At 37.9% G+C, this 18689-nt stretch overlaps 1 protein-coding gene across 3 annotated transcripts in view; it reads right to left on the bottom strand.

Annotated features, from left to right (window-relative positions):
- Positions 1-18689, bottom strand: part of LOC114668477 (serine/threonine-protein kinase WNK2-like) — a 264794-nt gene that overhangs the window by 22161 nt on the left and 223944 nt on the right. For all 3 annotated transcript variants that reach the window (XM_028824240.2, XM_051921400.1, XM_028824239.2), the window contains exon 24: positions 333-560. In XM_028824240.2, coding sequence (XP_028680073.1) covers positions 333-560 — 228 coding nt within the window. The remainder of the gene's footprint in view (positions 1-332; positions 561-18689) is intronic.

Raw genomic sequence — 18689 nt, forward strand, 5'->3', positions numbered from 1 at the left:
CTCCACTGTTAATAATTGCACGTTAACAGTATGCAACTCTCTGACACAGTTTCCATACCAGTGACACTGGACAATCAATCATCATTAGCCTCCATCTGTAGTAAAGTATGTCAAGGTAAACAGATTTTCTTCAGTGTTACTTATTACTCAACCCCTTAAAAATATAAGAAAAGGGCTTGCTCAATTACATAAAATGTAAAAAGCAATACAATCTGTATGAACCTCTGAAACAAGTAATCAAAAGAGAAAGAGGGAAAAATTTTAGTTAATAAAAGATGGAATATCTGGTGAAGCTTTAGACAGAGAAGCCCAAGATAGCTTTACACCATTACCTTGATTCGCTTTGCTGTGAGCTGCACTCCCATCACTGACAACGGTGGCGTAGATATTATCTGAGGAAACTGAACCTTTGACAGAACAAGGCTGTTGAGTGTGGACTGGTTCAGAGGCAGGGATGACTGAAGCAGAGGAAGGAAGACCTTGAGGCACAAATGCTGGCATCTCTTCAGCAACACAAGTGCTTTTTCCAGAAGCAGGGGACACATTTGTAGAAGTATCAGCTTTAAAACATAAATACAAAAGATTAACAAACAAAGATTGCTTGACTAATGACAACTATCTTTATATGTAAAGATAAATGGATGAATTAAGAGTCTTGCTTTCAAACAAAGTGTTGTTGAATTTCCCTTCCAACCCCTGGAAGCTAAATATTTACCATGATCAAACCACGTAAACAAGTGGCAAAGGAACACAAAGAGCAAGAACGTCAAGGACAACTTCAGTCATCAGCACATACTTGCCATAAGCTTCAAAACATACATATCATCTAGAAAAGACTCCCTTGGAAGACCAAGAATGGTCAATTACTTCAGCAACAAGGACATAATGCCTCGTCTAGTTTTTGAGGTTTTCACATGTGAAGAAGTTGTTAACCTTCTATTTAAATAAGCCACAAGGACTATTAATAATGTACTCCTACTTATTCCAGGATTACAACTGTAGGAGGAAGGACTGAAAGAGCTGAACATTTTCTGTTTAAGAGAAGACATAATTAATGTGTTAGAATTAAGATGAAAATTAGTAAAGTAGAGCTAGATGAAATTTTAAAATATATTCTTTATGTAGAACAGGGCCAGAAACTGAAGCAGGTTAAGTTCAAATTTTGCACAAATGTTAGACATTTTTCCCCATTTAAAGTGCCACAGATATATGAAAGAAGCTACTATGTAGGGTCATAGATAGTAGTACTTTAGGCAACATCACAACTGAGCTAGATGCTGTTCTGCAAAAATTAAGTGAGTGGAGATTGATGAACAATGCTGTCCTCAACAAAAAATTCTTAGAAGCCATATCTTTTTTGTTTTTTTGAGGGAAAAAAAACTGCTGCACTCTAGACATTTAAATCATAATGCAAATACCATATCAAATGTTAAAACAAAAAGGTTTCACAGAGGACATGTTTAAACTAGCAGTACTTAAACACATGATTTTACTATGACATTTCTTCATATTCTCTCATACAAGTTTGCAGTGTGAAAGTAATTAAATAACCAAATGGCAGGCACAACAACATGACATGTCAACCTTAGCCTTGTCCCATATACCTTTTTATTTAAGGAGTTTATGTAAAGGTGTGTTTCTGTAGACAACACAGTTTAGTTTTTGTTTTATATATAAAAGAGAAGAGGATTCCTAAATGATATTAACAGCTACACCAGCAGCCCTCAGTCACATCATGAAAAGTATGCACTGTGTATTAAAACTAACAGCCCAAATTTAAGGCAATGAGTCACGAATAAGAAGTCCACATTTTCAAAAGCTATGAGAGAATGGCAAAGTCTCTCCAAGGGATGACACTATCCTTTAAACGTTGCTGCCAGGCTTAACAATCAGGCACCAGCTTCTGGTTGCCAAAACTGGAAATATGATTTGAGGTCTGTTCGGGACAGTCTGTTCCTGCAACTAGCCCTGATGGTACCCATGGGCCACAACAAGGCTGTCTCATGGGACTGCAAATCTCAGTTTGCCCTGCGGGTATCCATGCAGGGATGGTACCCCAAGAAGACTGCCACCTCTTGTATTGAGGGAGCAAAGAGTCCATGAAATTAGTCTCCCTGTGAGCTTCTGTTAAACTGGCCTCCTAGCTGGATAAGAAACCTTCAACCACCCTGGCTGGAACACCAGCCCACGCCTGGTGTCCATAATGCTTGCATTTAACTACAAATTCATCCTTTAGTCCATTTTATAATCTTGCTTTCATGTACTGTAGTACTGTGCACCATCAAATGAAAACAAACTGCTTAAAGTAGTCAGAATTACCAGAGATGACTTCATGAAGCCTCAGATCACAACAGCACAGGGATTCCTTACAGCTTGCAATAAAATCTCAGTAATTTAAATATTTAACACAACGTTACATATTTAATTAGATTTTAATGTTAAAGTATATTTTAATTGATTCATTATACATACTGTATATACACGTTTGGTATAGCAAACATGTTAACGAAAACATGTAACAATCCTCTGTACATATTAATGTAAAATAAATTAACAGAATGAAAGTGAATTATGTCATGTGAACATGTATTACTAGCAGGTATTGTTTGATAAAATGAAGCAATATAGGTTTATCCCTTGACATTCTTTCCCTCTCTCATCAAGTAAATTAAAAGATGTACTAAACAATCTTCTTGCTCTCTACACTCTTGTACGGGGCAGAAAAAAAAAAAAAAGATTACTGGTAAAATATATTGGTGTTCAATGAATTTTACAGTACTTTGAAAAATCAATCAAAAAAGAAGTAAAACGGATAAAAAAAAAAAAAACTGTTACTCATATGTATGCTGTGTGATGTAATCTTAAATGTCTTATCAAATTTATAGCACCAAATGTTTGCACTGTAGTCCCATCCTGGCAGACTTTTTCCTGGCACATGCTGCAATTATTCTCTTTCATCTTAATACACTTTAACGGACTTCCAAACAGTAGACATATTGTAGCAACCGCCAATTTTGTGAGCTTTTTCAAACCTTCCCGTTTGTCTCTTAGCTGGATTCACTCTGATTCCAAGGCAGGGACATTATTGCAAAGCATTTCTGTTACATGCATAGTCAGCTGATACACTGTAGCACAGACTGGTATTATCCACTTTACCGGGCTGGAACCCTTAGCAGACACTCGTCACCCAATGGTTTTGGTTTGTCTGACTGGGCCACCCACTGGAATGCAGCATCTGCAAACATATCTGATCAGTTTCAGACCATGTAACAGCCAGGGACATCTCTCTTTAAGACATGAAATGGACTCAAGTTCTGAACAAAGGACCATAAATCCAGGATCAGTAACATTGATTGACAGGACTTTGCCCCAGTGGTCAACCAAGAGGATGGGCTTATTTACACCCATGAAGCCAATGACACAACCTCTATTCTTCCCTACAAAAATCCTTGTAACACCCTAACTAACTGTTCTTCTCTCACTACGCTACAGCTTGACCTGGCCAAAATTTGGCTGCCCGTAGCTACTGTAGAACTCATACCCGATAGGTTGTGGTTGCAATAGAGTTTGAAGCATTCCATTTATTCCAGAGGGCAATATGCTGAAAAGAAAAGGTAGAATACTTGTCTGTGCTGGAGTCTGGATGAAGTTGCAATTAGTCCAACCTTACTGAGGGACAGTGAGTAGAGGAGCTTTGCTAACAATGGTCAAAAACTGATCATCAGTTGACTTAGCAGGCATAATTTTGCTAGCATCCGATGACATTTTCTGTAAAGCCCTTGCACAGAAGATAGCAATACTGCCCACAACCAGAAGGTGCAACCAAAGGCAAAGAAGTAGAATCCTGAACATGGAAAAGAAAGAATACTTCCACGTGTCTGGAGAAAGCCAGCCTGGAAAGGAAACCAAGCATCACTTACCTCAAACTATAAAGTATATTTTGATTTCAAGAACTATTAACTGCAATTTAACAGATAGAACAAAGCCCGCTAATGTACTATGGTATTGGTGTTAACTGTGACTAAAGATAACCTTGTGAAGGATAAGTTCTGTCAATTATAAGTTTGTGTATGTTTCTCACCCTAAATCCAAAAGGAAAGGGCAGAGTAGCACCTCACACATACATGAATTCACGCACACACACACACAGAGAGATAGAGAACTCTGTGATAGGGGTTGGTCCCAGAGCCAGGGCAAATGCTAGCTGCTGTAAGCAAATGAACACCACTTGCCAACTATAGAAACTGCATCATTTGCCGGAGAACTTATGCATCGCAAACCACATGAAATTAAATTTCTGGAGTTGTGTACTTTTCCTAAAAGTGAGGACCTTGCTGCTGCATCCAGATGGTGCCATCTTTCATCTTTACGCCTGGTGCAGCTGCGTTGTTCTCATGTGTATCTGGACGTTTCTTGCTGGGAGGGCTTCAGTTCTCTTTCTCCGATGTAGAACCTTCATCCTCATCTGAGTTCACCTCTGTTATAGCAGGTCTTTATTTGAAAACAGGAGTGTCAGATCAGGGGGAGCGTGAACGCGACAGAGAATAGAACAGAATTAAAAAAAAAAATTAAAAAAAAACACTAACTCTTACAACTATACATTTACACTGGCTGTTGCAGACTCAAATTAAAATGTTTTTATTGTATAATAGTAACAATAAGAGCAGATCACTACTCAAAATGTTTATTTTGGGACACGGCAGGGGTCGAACCCGTGACTGTCAGCAGTTCTTTCCGCTGTATTACCAAAGCAGTCGTGACAACGAAGTACACTAACCAGATTTCTTTTTCTTCGGTTATAGTCTTGAATAAAAGTGTACTTGTTCTATTCATACCTTTTGTGAAAGTGCTTATTTGATATTTGGACTTCAATCTTCACATATTACACACTTCATGTCAAAATTTTGTTAGTGCTAAAACATGAAAAAAGTTTGTCTTTTAGGTATGTGTTCAACATTTCTTGCATTTCCTGTCATCCTACCCTTACATAGATCTTTGTAGACACGGAACGCACATGAAAGGCATGTGTTCCAAATAACGATGTATTATTTACCCTATACAGCTCCAGGTACCTCACTCCCAGATAAACAAGGCTTGAGCAGAGAGCTTTTTGCCTTTCCTGCAGCGGTGGGAGGATGGGAAAGTAGGCTGCTAGCTGCTTGTGTTGATCGACACATTTACAACACAAAAAACGCTGACGGAGAGGTGCAAACGGATTTAAGGTGGGCCGGGATTACAAGTTTTTTTGTAGTCTTTGGTAATTCTAGTGTTAATGTTTAAATTAATCCCTCCACAAATGGGGGCTTACATTTAAAGGCATCTCTAGCTCTGGTGCTAAAAGGGATATGGACAGAGTGAAAACCCTGACCCAATCTTTAACAGATTTTCCCTCCCACTGCCACCTTCTTCCAATGACCAGTCTTCCAACACCACCCCTACTGCATCAACAAACCCTACCACATCAACTGGAATGGCCAGCGCAATAGTTCCATTCTGAACATCAGTGTGGGCTGTCTATAACTGAACAACAAGTAAGGAGACAACTGAGGAAGCTAGAAACAAGAAAAGCTGCAGGACCAGATGGAGTCAGTCTGAGTTCTTAAGTCCTGTGCTGACCAACTTTGTGGTGTCCTCTGTCAACTGTTCACTTTGCATCGTCCCTGTTCCAAATAAGGCAGGAGCCTCTTCACCCAATAACTACAAACCAATGGCACATACATCACACATCATGAACACATTTGAGAGACTGGTAATGAACTATAAAAATATTCTTGCAGTAGACAACCTGGACTCAGTGTAGCTTGCCTATCGGTCAAAGATTGGAATGGAGGATGCAATTAAAATATCTTTCTGCTCCACAAGGCTTATTCTCACCTGCACAATGCTGGCAGCTCTTTGAGGATTGTGTTCGATTTCTCCAGTGCTTTCAATACTATTCATCTATCCCTGTTAAGTGGGTAAGTTCACAGATATGCATGTGGATGAGCCTATGGTATCCTGGACAACGGACTATTTGTTGGGCAGAGGGCAGTTTGCCAGAGTCAAGGTCTGTGTTTCTGATATGGATGTAAGCAAACCTACAGCACCACAAAGAACAGTTCTGTCCCCTTTTCTCTTCACTCTGCACACCTCAGACTATAAATATAATAGCAGGTCATGTCACATGCAGAAATTTGAAGGTGATTCTGCACTTATGGGGAGTATTAATACAGGGAATGAGACACAGTAAAAGAGTCAGGTGGAGAAGTTTGTTTCTTGGTGCAAAGAAAATTGTCTGCATCTTAACATCAGTAAAACCAAGGAACTGGTTATTGACTTTTACCAAAGAGCCTCTATGTCCAGTCACTACTCAGGGAGTGGATGTAGAGGTGGGCTACTCCTATAAGCATAAGGACTTGGGGGTCCACATTAAAAAAAAAAAAACTATAAGAAATGGTACAACGGGCTCTTTTTCCTTAAGAAACTGCATTCCTTTAATACAGGAAGTGACATCCTTCTATAACTGTGATGGCCAGTGCAATTTTCTATGCTGTGGTATGCTGGGCTGGTAACATCACTTCAAGAGAGGTTCACTGAATCAACAAGTTAATTTAAAGTGCAAGCTCAGTTATAGGATACACTCTGGGCCCCTTGGAGAGAGTAATGGAGGAGAGAATTAAAGCAAAACTGAGAAGGAGGTTGGGAGCATGCAGTGATTACAGCGCGTTGCCGCACCCACCACATGAACACACACCTGAACAAACATGGAGCCCGAGTGCAGCCATGCAACAGGTGATACCTCAGGACCACACTGAACAGCATGGGTTTTTGCATTATGAACAATTCTGAACATCTTCTCTCTGACACACAAACACAGAATACTTTCAGCCAACAAATTATTCGGCAGATGTATATCAAGAAACATGATTAGGGCTCCTTTACACCAATAACAAAACGCCTGCATAATAACTTACTGTGACAACCAAGTCAAAACTTTTTTTTATTTGTTTATTTATTTTTTAATTTTCTTGCTTTTCAGTCATTCTGGAGTGTGCTTGGGCCATAGTGTGTTTGTGTATATATTTATTAACCTACATATTTATGTGTTTAAATTAAAGAGCTTCTGTAAAAAGCCAAATTCCCTCCTGGGAGCAAGTTCTCTGTCTATTCCTGTATGTAAACTTAATTTGGTATTTAAGTCTAAATTGAATCTGTAACATCTAGGGATTTTAACAGACTAACTACGGAAACTATAGTAAACAAAAATGCTAAATAAAAATAAATACTTAAAGATCATTACAAAGGCAACTCTTTGTGTCACACAAATGAAGCAGCTGAATCTACAAACAGACTCACAGAGCCTCAATTTATATAAAAGAGATGGAAAGTGACCTCATGTCTTCTGGACTTAAAGGGCCAAAAAGCGACTTAACTAGTGGAAAAATAAAATGATGACTGCATTTAGAGTGTTTAATCAATCATGGTAGATTTTATCTTGGCTTCATATTTGCATTACAGACAGTGCTAGATGTGTCTGGCTCCACTTCTGAACATGTCACTTTGTATACATAGTGAATTCAGTTTTTGTGAAGGGCTGTGTTTAACAAGCAGCAGTTGTTCAAAAACTGCAGTATTCACTCATCAGGTAAGAGTAAAAAGCACTTCATGTTTTGCTGACTTATCACAAATTAAAAAAAAAAAAATAAAAGTAGGAAGGCATATGTAGCTTGTATACTGTATTATCAAAGCTCCTTTTTGTGTTTGATTTTATGGCTCACTATCCCAACAAGGACTTGTTCACCCAGTAGTCAGTACTAGACTGAAGATAAGACAGCTGTGCTGGTCCTTTTCTGTTACAGGATGTACCTGCACCAGATTTTGATGACTAATATTTATATGGTGGTTGCCCGAGAACTGCAATATCCCCCCCCCCCCATCAACAGTGTTGCTTGTTACCTATGTCTCATACTTCATAATACAGCACTAAAAAAAGCACATCAATTGTGTTATTGTGATATTTCCCTCTACTTACCATTTACAATTATTCCTGTAGAAAATAAGTATTCATCAGATTCATTACTAGGTTGGTCTACTGCCGCACCTTAAGAGTAACACACACATTGAAATACGCATACACACAGACCCTAATTACAAAAGTACCGTATGAAAGATGTATACACGTGCACATTATTCCCCAGAACTTTAATCCACACAAGTACCATATGAATAACACATGCACAGTCCGCTTTCCCTAGTACTCCAAAAGACTTACTTATCATAGGCATGAACAACATGCAATGTCTTAGATGATATACCTCACACCTAAATATTACCTTCGGCCTTTAAAAATATTTTCAAACATACAAAGGCTCAACATTCCTGGCTATGGGCCATTTATCAACCAGTGAATTTTTTACTATTATTGGACAATGCTCTTCGTTTTTAGCACGATAAACTTTGCAGATTGGTAACTTCCTCATGCTTCAGTTGCTCGTAATAAAAATTACCTTATTACCTCAATCACTCTAGATATGAAGACAAAATATAGAAAATTAAAATCAACATGGTATTTATTAAAGAGCAATAATATCAGCAGAGAAAAGCATGATAGCAAAATCTGGATAGAGATATATAAAGACTAGCGACTGGGAGCCCGATTGAATCGGGCTACAAATTATACGTGTGTGAAATCAATACTTTCTCTGCAAAGAATTATTTGTTTTTTTTTTAAGTCCCTGAAATGATTTTGTTATCGTGGCAATGATTTGTGCCTAAAATAGACCTTTTCGGCTGATGTAATGAAGAGCTTCCTGTTTAAACGGGGCTGCGAGATGTGAACTCAGCTCTTCGGCGCACCTCATTTGATTTTTGTCAAATTTTGATTCTGTTTGTCAATATTGACATTCTTTGGTCAGCTGCTTTGTCTGGGTCTAAAATATAGATTTGAGTAAATTTTGGTGTTTCACCCTCTCTGGGGTGCAAGGGTCCAGATTGATGGTATATATGTATTCTGTAACAATATGGACCATGACCTGGAGGCAGGGATATTTGTGCGCCCATGGATGCACAGGCTAATGCACTCTTGTACTTTCTGATCTTTTCCAAGAAGTGCTTGGAGTTTGGGTCTAAATATGTCAACACGTTCTTAAACCGGTCAGTGTATCTGTAAGGGTTAATTCGAACTCGACCTTTATGGCAGAAATTGTATTCTCCACCTTACTTGTTCTCACAGATGAAGTTGAATAAGTTGTAATGTTTGCACAGGTTGTCAAATGTGTCAGAGTGGTGCTCCAGAACTTCATCCTCAGTAATATCTGTGTGATTGCACATGGCAATGCCGTGCCGCTGAGCATTTTCACGCCGCAAGGCACGGGCTGCTCGATGTCTTTCAACCCGTGCTGCATTTGCGGCTGCTCGAGCTTCTTCAGTTGCTTGTGCACGGCTGGCACGATTTCTTTCAGCGTTAGTAGCATTCTGTAGCGCACATTCTTGATCTGTCCTTTGTGTCTGATTTGCACAATTTCTTTCAGTGTTAATAGCATTTGTAGCCGCACGCTGCTCATCCGTTTGTTGTGCACGTTGTGTATGTCTGGTCACATTAGCAAGTCTACGTTCCTTGTCAGTCATGTGACGTTTCCTACGCATCCTTTCTGGGGCCGCTGCTGTTGTGGCTGCGTGGTGATCGTCACTCATTTTAGATCGGAGATCGGCTACAATTTGAACAATGACCATTGTTAATACCCAGCCATCATTACTCAGTTTGCCAAAAGACGTCAGAAGGACAGATGCCAAAATCGAACTGCCCAAAGATGGATTTCGACGTACCAAGCAAATGGCGATACGTACTAAATTACTTACAATTCCAGAGCTGTCGAAGGGTTTAAGTCAGTCGACGATGTTAGTCCTGGAAAGTACGGCCCACCAAACCAACGTCCCAAAAACCAACTGAACTTAATGTTATCTGCTTGAACCAACACAAGTTACTATACTCGGCCGCCCAGTGGAGTCAGTGTAGCATTCGAACATTCTTAGCCAATCATGCAATACTGCGCCCGCGTTTGCCACATTATGTTCTAACTATAGAGGCAGAATGCCATTGCATGCTTCTAACTTGTATTGAGTCGAGGTATTGATGCGAACACAATACATACGGATACTATCAAATTATATATAAGGATACCTAGAGATATAGAGACATAGTCTTTAGAAAAAGCTTATGAAAAGTAAAAGATGTCAAAGATGAATGTCCTAGGTGGCTTGTGATCTAGCCCTCAAAGTTGTTCATGAGATGCTTTGCTGACAATCAGCTGAAAACGGTTTGGTGTCCTCTCTTGATGTCGTCCTATTTTCTTCTGATATAGCTCTCAGACGAGGCATATTATAAAATTTCTGTGGAGGTTTTGCAACACACGATTATTACATACTCTGATTTGCTGGCTGTCAATATGATGGATGAATGTTCTCAAACTCTTGAATCTGTTAGAGTAGTCAGTTTCCCAAACAAAGTTTTTGATGTTTTAAGAGCCTTTCTTTCCCAAGCTGTAAACCAATTTAGTCCTGGTGCCCTTCCCTTCAAAAGTGATAAAATCATCAATACAACTTGAAGCATATCCTGAATTCCTGCTCAGTTCAAACAAATGTTACTGTGATTGATACGGATACAATTCAGGAAAATAGAACGCTTTGATGTTAAACTGCCCATGCAAGTGACCTGTATTTATGTTCACCTTGTTTTTGTCTTGAGCAAAATATAATGAAAATGTAGACAAAATTTGCAGATTTTGCACATCACACCACCAATGGAGATGCATCTCTTGCCAGAGACCTAGCACTTGAGAGATGAACTAGATTAATTTTACTCAACAATCATGTAGCAACTCGTCACAAAATTGTCAGCAACCAAATTTGGGCCATGAAACAATCAACCATTGTTTTTGAAACAATGCTTAGAAGGCAATTCCAATGACTCTGCAGTTGAATTTGACTCACATGCCTGACTTCTTCCCAGTTTGAAATGAGATTTTCTAACCAATTTCAGCCATACAACACTGGTCCTACTCTGTATAAAACTATTAGGGATGACTTAACTGTAACAGCAACTATTTGTGCCAATGTACGTAGGACACCTCAAATATGTCTTTAGCTTTCTTTTAGTAACCTCCTATAGTTTGTGAGGGAAACAACTTAAAAATATTCTTCTACAACGATGGCCACAGCATTCCCAGCATCTATTTGCATTGCTACTTAATTACAATTAATGGTCTGTGCAACCAGTTGGTTGAGCTTATTTTGAGTCCAAGATCTAAATGAAAAATTAGTTGTACTGAACTCATCCTGTTTGGGTCATTTCTACCACTTGGTTTAAGTGTGTTATGCACAAAAAAGCCACTAGTTGGGATTGTGAGTTCAAGAGAAGAACCTTTTCAGGCAGCATCCAAACAGGGAGTAAGCATCTTGAAAAACTACTGTTGATGTGGAATTATTTTCAGAACATTTTCAAAGCTAAGTTTATTTTTTTCAATATATCTTGGCATCAGAAGGCTTACTGGACAAAATTATTCAGCTACGTATTTGTTTGAAAACATGCTTTACCAAGTGGTTGTGATTGTCACTTAATGGTAAAACTATTCAACAACACTAATTTTTGTAATGTTTATATTTTCATGTAGAGTATAATGTTTTCGGATCATATACTGTACTTAATACAATAATTGTGTTGTTACTTTACTATATATTTGCCACAATCTAAATACATCATTATAGTTTTAACCATTTTGAGATGTTTTCAAAGTCAAAACAGTGATTAGCTCAATACTAGTATACTTTTAATGCCTTCTTTATGGTGGTATGACATTTCCTTTTTCTACTTTTGTCTTTCAAAAGATGGACATTAAATTATTTTACGGTGCAAGGCCATGCAATACTTTTGCTCTGATACCAGATAATCCTGAGGAGTCAGACACTGAATATCTGTGTGATGATGATCAGACAGGACACAAACTATGTACCCCCAACAAAAGATGTAACTGGAGATCAATCTACAGATGAGGATGAGGCCTCAAAATGCACTTCTGCACAGGTATCACCCTTTATCTATATATATCTATATCTATATCTATCTATATACTTTTATCATGCCCCTCACTTATTACAGCCTACAATGAGCACATAGGAGGCATTGATCTGCCTATTTCTACAAAACGGAAGAAACGTAAAGGTGATGGTATTTTCCCTTGTTTGTGAAACTTGTCCATCTCAAACTCCTGGCTAGTCTACAAGAGGGACTGTGGTTTTCTGAAAGAGAAACCAATGTCTCTCAAAAGGTTTCCTTAGCAGTTGCTCAGAGTTTGAAGCAAGTAAACAAGCCTAAAACCAGAGTCAGCAAGCCATCACTTTGCTCAACCTCCTGACCCTCCATCAAAATGTTTCACTGTGAGAACATCAAAGCCAACACCTGATGTGCGCTACAACAACTGCACTCACTGGCCAACTCACTCTGACGAATAAGAACAGTGTAAATTCTGTCCAAAGGAAGTGTTCTAGATGGAAATGTAAGAAGTGCTCAGTTTTTCTGTGTCTGAATGGAAACCAGCCATGATTACGTAGCATAAGAAACCATCAAAAAGAAGCCAAATGTGAAATGGTCAAACAAATGGCCTAAAAAAAAAAAAAAAAATCTTTGTGCTGCCGCCTTACAAATGTTATGTACTCATTCTATAATGTTACTTTAAGGCAGTGGTCTCAAACTCTGGTCCTGCTGGGCCACAGTGGCTGCAGGTTTTCATTCTAACCCTTTTCTTAATTGGTGACCAGTTTTTGCTGCTAAGTAATTCCTTTCCTTTAATTTTAATTGATTTTTTTTTTTTTTTTTAAGATTTGTTCCCCTGAATTTCTTCATCATTCCTCTGAATTGCTTCATTTCTTTCCTTAAATGGCACCCAAACAGAAATGAAACATGAAGCGAGTGAGCCAACAGAAGAAGAATTAAGGCAGGGTCTCAAACTCCAAACAATTTCATTCCAACCAGATGCTTAATTAGGTGACGAATCTTATTGTTAAGTAAACCCGTTATTTAATTCAATGGCTTATTGCTGCTCTCATTGTGCAATAGCAGACATTTCTGAAATTGTTGATTTTCTCTTTTCTAAGAGCAGTGATAAAATGGTTTGCGGACCTGAGCTGATGAGCATTCCTGAGACCTTCAAATTTCATTATTTTCAGATATTGTACGATGGACACAGTTTGCTGGTCATGTTTTTGGCTCATTTTATATTTCATTATTGTTTGACTGCTAATTAAGGAAAAACAATTGAGGGGTCTGAGTTAATTAAATTTAATTCAAAATAAGTTAATTAGCAACAAAAACAGGTCGCTAATTAAGAAAAGGGTTAGAATGAAAACCTGCAGCCACTGCCGGATTTTGAGACCGCTGCTTTAGAGTGAATGTTGTACTTAGTTTAGCATTTTATACATATAAAAACTGTTGTGCTGCTGCATCAACACAGAGGAATGTCCAAATTGATAAAGGAGGTTTAAAATAAACCTTCACCATTAACTGACATCTTGACCCGTTGGTAGTGACTCAAAATACAAAAACTTTGCAGTTAGGGGGAAAAGAATTGTATTTTATTGTTGTTATAGTGCCAAGTACCAAAAATCTGCAAACAAATATATTTGCTATATTTTTTTTCTGGGTGTGACCATTAAAGGGTTAAATAATAATGCTTGTTTACAGACATTGCTGCTGGTTTAGCAAAAAAAGTGGTAATTCAGTTTCTTCTGCTTGTAAATGCTTTGTAATTTTCTCAGAATGTGCCTGTGGTTTCATTCTGTATGCTCTTTTAATATGGTTTATTTTACCATAAAATGTGACACTTCACATTTTTGAAGTGGTAAACGCAAGGGCTATGATTCTTACCATTTCCTCTTTTATGGTTGGAAGACCTTCTGTACCTTTCCTGCTAGCAAGCCTTTATCTGCACTTTAACTTAAAGTCTATCTTGAATGCCCATACAATGTAAGACTAGATTCTTATAATCATTGTTGACAAGCCTTATTACAAACGACCCAGAACACAGTCACATTAATACCTCATACAACAAAATTCACAGCATGCTACATTAACTCTGCACCATGTCACGTTCTTTAGCTTCCTGACTCCAGAAGTTCGAGTAAATTCTTTTCCCAATAAGCAAGGGTTTAGACTCAAAAAGCCCATCTATTATCACAAACTTAACAAAGCATACTGTAATCAGCACCGTAGCTATGTCTTTTCTAGATTCCTAAACTCAAGCTGCCACTGAGTCGGCAAGGTAGGATCCACAATGAATAAAACTCGTAATAAAAAATTTCAGTCCAATAAGTTCATTTTAAAATTTTTCATGAAAATTTAAAAAAAAAAGAGCAAATCACAAAATTCAGAAAAAAGTTATTACACACACAGAATAAAAGAAAAAAGGGTTCTTCTCTGTTTCATTACAATCTTAGTTTTTTTCCTGTCAAACCTCTATTACTTTCAAAACTTAAAGGTTGTTACTTTTCTATGGCAAAACGCATTGCACATAGGCTTCACCTTAGCACCTCAGTACATTCAATACTTTCATTATGTTCAATACATTCTTACTTACACTTACAATTTAACTTGTAGGGGTTATAATAGAACCTCCCATTGACTATGAATTAATATACAGTATAAGGGAAACATTTTAACATAACTAAAACTTCTATCAACTCAACATAACCTAACAAACCTAACATGCACAGAAAATAATCAGTCACCATTTATATGAAAATCTTACTCTGCATGCTCTTCCACCACCACTATACACAGTAAACATAAGACAATATAATTGGTAAATAGCCAATATTAAATAAGAAAAAAAAATTCCACAATAAATACAGAAGTGAAAAGTAAGCATATATAATATAAATAATGAGTATTAAACAGCATTTAAAGCAGATAGTGAGATTGAAACATAACCCAAAAAACATAACAGATGTCATAATTCAAAAGGTGAATAAAGCAGGTAAACTACTGGCTGGACTTGAGTGCCAACAAAGTTAGATATTGTGAGAGGAAGAGGTGATGGATGGCAATCATTCACTGTATAACTGCCTGCGGATAAGAACCTTTTTGTAGTTCTGGGGTTTTGGTCTTGTCCGTTTTGGGAAATAGAAGTCTGAAGTGGAACTCTGTTAGCAGCAGTGTTATTTTACCGTCATCCCGAGGTATTCTGTATTTACCGAACCCGAGGGGCTTTAATTAAAGTAAATGCAAGGATATACAAGCATGAATAGCAGAAAAGGGGATCAGAAAGAAAACGGAAAAGACAGCTAAAACTTAATTGAAATCTAAACAGGCCTAAAGTTTAAGTTCAAGATATGACCAGACAGAGACTGACCTGGAACAGATAGGCGAAAGAATAGATCTCCTGGAACCTAACGCTACAGCATCGCCACTAGCCAAGAACAAAAGTGCAAGTGAATTGGGCCTTACTTATCCACATTGTGAACTAGCCCCCCACGAGTCAGCAACACAGACTCCATCTTGGTTTGCTACTTCACCCGTGGAGCACAGAGAAGACCGAAACGAACTGTCCAAGCTGAAGGTAACAATCATTGCAATACTGTAACTATAACTTTCATGGGGGACATAAAGGAGCTAAATAGTACTATAAAGAAGGTTACAAATGATAACAAAAGATATGAAGGACATAAACGAGACAAACAAGAACTGCTTCAGGATAATAAATACCAGGAGAAACGTTTAATTGCTTTGCAACCTTGAAAGGTATGCTGGGAAAAACTGAGGAAAAAATACAGGAAAATGTAAGTTTGAAAATAAATTTAGAGCCCTTAGTGCTCAGCTTGAAGACATTAAGCAAACGCTCACGACTCGTATTGAAATAGCTGGTATCTACCACTGATGGAAAGCAACAGCTACAAATTCCAAATGCAAAGTGGATGGAGACAGACTAGCTGCACTGGAATGATGAACTCTCACATGGACTTTTCACACTTCTGCCATCCAAGAGAAGATACTGCAGCATCAAAGCCAGATCTGCCAGGCTGCAGGATAGTTTTTACCCCCAAGCTGTCAGACTCCTTAACACCATGCTGCCACCTGGGATCTTCCACACTACCTCAACCACCTCTAAAAACAGAACTTTTATACATGCAAACCACTTTCCTGCAAAGACGTGTGCACATGTAGAACTGAAAATCTCATACTGACCTTTAAGTATTTTGACACTCTTGATATCATTCTGCTTTGAAACATTCTTACCTGTCATTGTTTATACGTGTCTTAAACAACTATTATCATACACTGATAAATAATAGATAGATAATAGAGAAATTATTTATTTGCTATATTACATATCTATTGACTATAAGTAGATTGCAAATACCATACGTTGCAACAATGTTCATATTGCTAACTACACATCAATATTGCTGCTACTTTGTCTCGTCTTTGCACAATGTCTTGTCTTGTTTGTGTTTGAATTTTAAATTTAAATTCTGTTTTTAATGTATTATCTGTACTTCATGTTGTTACACTGTGGACCCTGATCTTCGCAATATGGTTGAGATGACAATAAAGTTCACTTTGACTTTTGACTGATTTTGGAAGATGTATACAGAAAGAATATAATATAAGAATTGAAGGTCTCCCTGAAAACCATGAAAGTCAAAACCCAGTGAAATTCATAGCTGAACTATTCTCTAAAATAATTGAAGAGGACTTCAAATCAGACACCGAGATATCAGCAGCTTACCGCCTACATGGTTCAAATGCCTCAAAACCTAGAAGCCTCATTGTGTGTTTTGAAAAACTACAATATAAATTAAATGTGATGTTACTTCTCAAACTGAAACAAGAAATTATATTTGAAAATAACCATATTTGTATTTTACGTTTTCTCACCTTCAAAAGCAGCTAAACGTGCCACAAGTTACGGCATTAAAGAACGCTTACGGAAAGCCAAAATCTGATGCAGCCCTTTGTATCCTGCTAAATTAAAAGTAGATATTCAAGGTAAGTTCTGCATTTTTATTTCTCCAGAGACAGCAGAAATACAGCTAAGAAATCGATCTTGACACTTTTGACATAGGATTGTGAGTCATATGTCCTGGCAAGGCAAAGAAGATCTTACATGCTATTTGGTCTGTTTGCAATGAGATTTTTACCATGATTATACATTTTATTTCCTTCATGGCTATTTTTACATTTTAATTACAATTATATATATTTTTTTCCCCTGCCACAAAGTGGGCTGTTTACCATCGTACCCTTGGTTTATTGTATTAGGACTGTACTATCACATATCTGCTTATTCATGACTATTGTTTAACATCATTCCCTAGTTTTACTCTTACGGGACTGTTTAAGATTATATTGTAGGTTTATATTTATTTGGACAGTATTGTCTATTGATATCTCTACTTCAATCCTTCTACACCGCTGCTGGGGGACTTTTTTTGGATGTGCTGTGTCTCTAGGTATATCAGAGGACTGGGACTTCATAAAGTGTTGTCTAGCCTCACGTGGGGAGGCAAAATGGGGGGGGCTGAAAGAGAGCAAACTATTTCTAATCTATCCTTTTAACCCTTGCAATTGTAAGTGGAAACACAACAATAGGCTTCATAGCAATAACTCCTGGCAAAATTGGAAATTGAGATCAAAAGCTATCTTATATAATAATTTACTACCTAAGACTACAAAATATCAACAAAAGTTCAGAAGCAATGTGTCTATGACAAAAAAGTGTGAATCCCCTTGGGATTAATAAAGTATCTATCTATCTAGTGAATTTTGTCAGCTGGAATGTCAAAGGCCTCAACTACGAATTAAAGAGAAAAAGTATCCTCTCATCTAACAGGTCTAAACGCCAAGACAATATTTTTACAGGAGACCCACTTATTAAGCAAGGATCAGTTTCTGTTGCTAAGAGATTGTATATCTGGAGTGGAATATTTGGCCAGTCCAAAGAAAACTAGAGGTATGGGAATTTTTATACACAGAACAATTTAGTATGTAGTATAAGATTTAGTATCCGATTCTGAAGGGTGATATGCAATCGTCATGGGTAATTAAACTAATGTGATTTTGATAAATCTACAATTTGATATAAATATCTATGCACCCAATGTGGGTGATAGAGACTTGATCAAAAGCATATTTGCACCAATCCTAAAGTGAACACTCAAAATTATGGCCAGAGACATTGTGTTTTAAATCCAGACCTGGATACGTCTTCTGCCACAGGGGCGATAACATCTAACACTGCAAAAATCAAGGACTTTGCTAAATGGTGTGACTCAAACAACCTACAACTGAACACCAGTAAAACCAAGGAGCTGGTGGTGGATTTTAGGAGGACCAGGCCCCTCATGGACCTCATGATCATCAGAGGTGACTCTGTGCAGAGGGTGCAGACCTATAAATACCTGGGAGTGCAATTGGATGATAAATTGGACTGGACTGCCAATACTGATGCTCTGTGCAAGAGGACAGAGCCGACTATACTTCCTTAGAAGGCTGGCGTACTTTCAACATCTGCAATAAGATGCTGCAGATGTTCTATCAGACGGTTGTGGCGAGCGCCCTCTTCTATGCGGTGGTGTGCTGGGGAGGCAGCATAAAGAAGGACGCCTCACGCCTGGACAAACTGGTGGGGAAGGCAGGCTTCATTGTAGGCAAGGAGCTG

Source organism: Erpetoichthys calabaricus, chromosome 18, assembly GCF_900747795.2.
Source record: "Erpetoichthys calabaricus chromosome 18, fErpCal1.3, whole genome shotgun sequence".
Taxonomy (NCBI): Eukaryota; Metazoa; Chordata; class Cladistia; order Polypteriformes; family Polypteridae; genus Erpetoichthys; species Erpetoichthys calabaricus.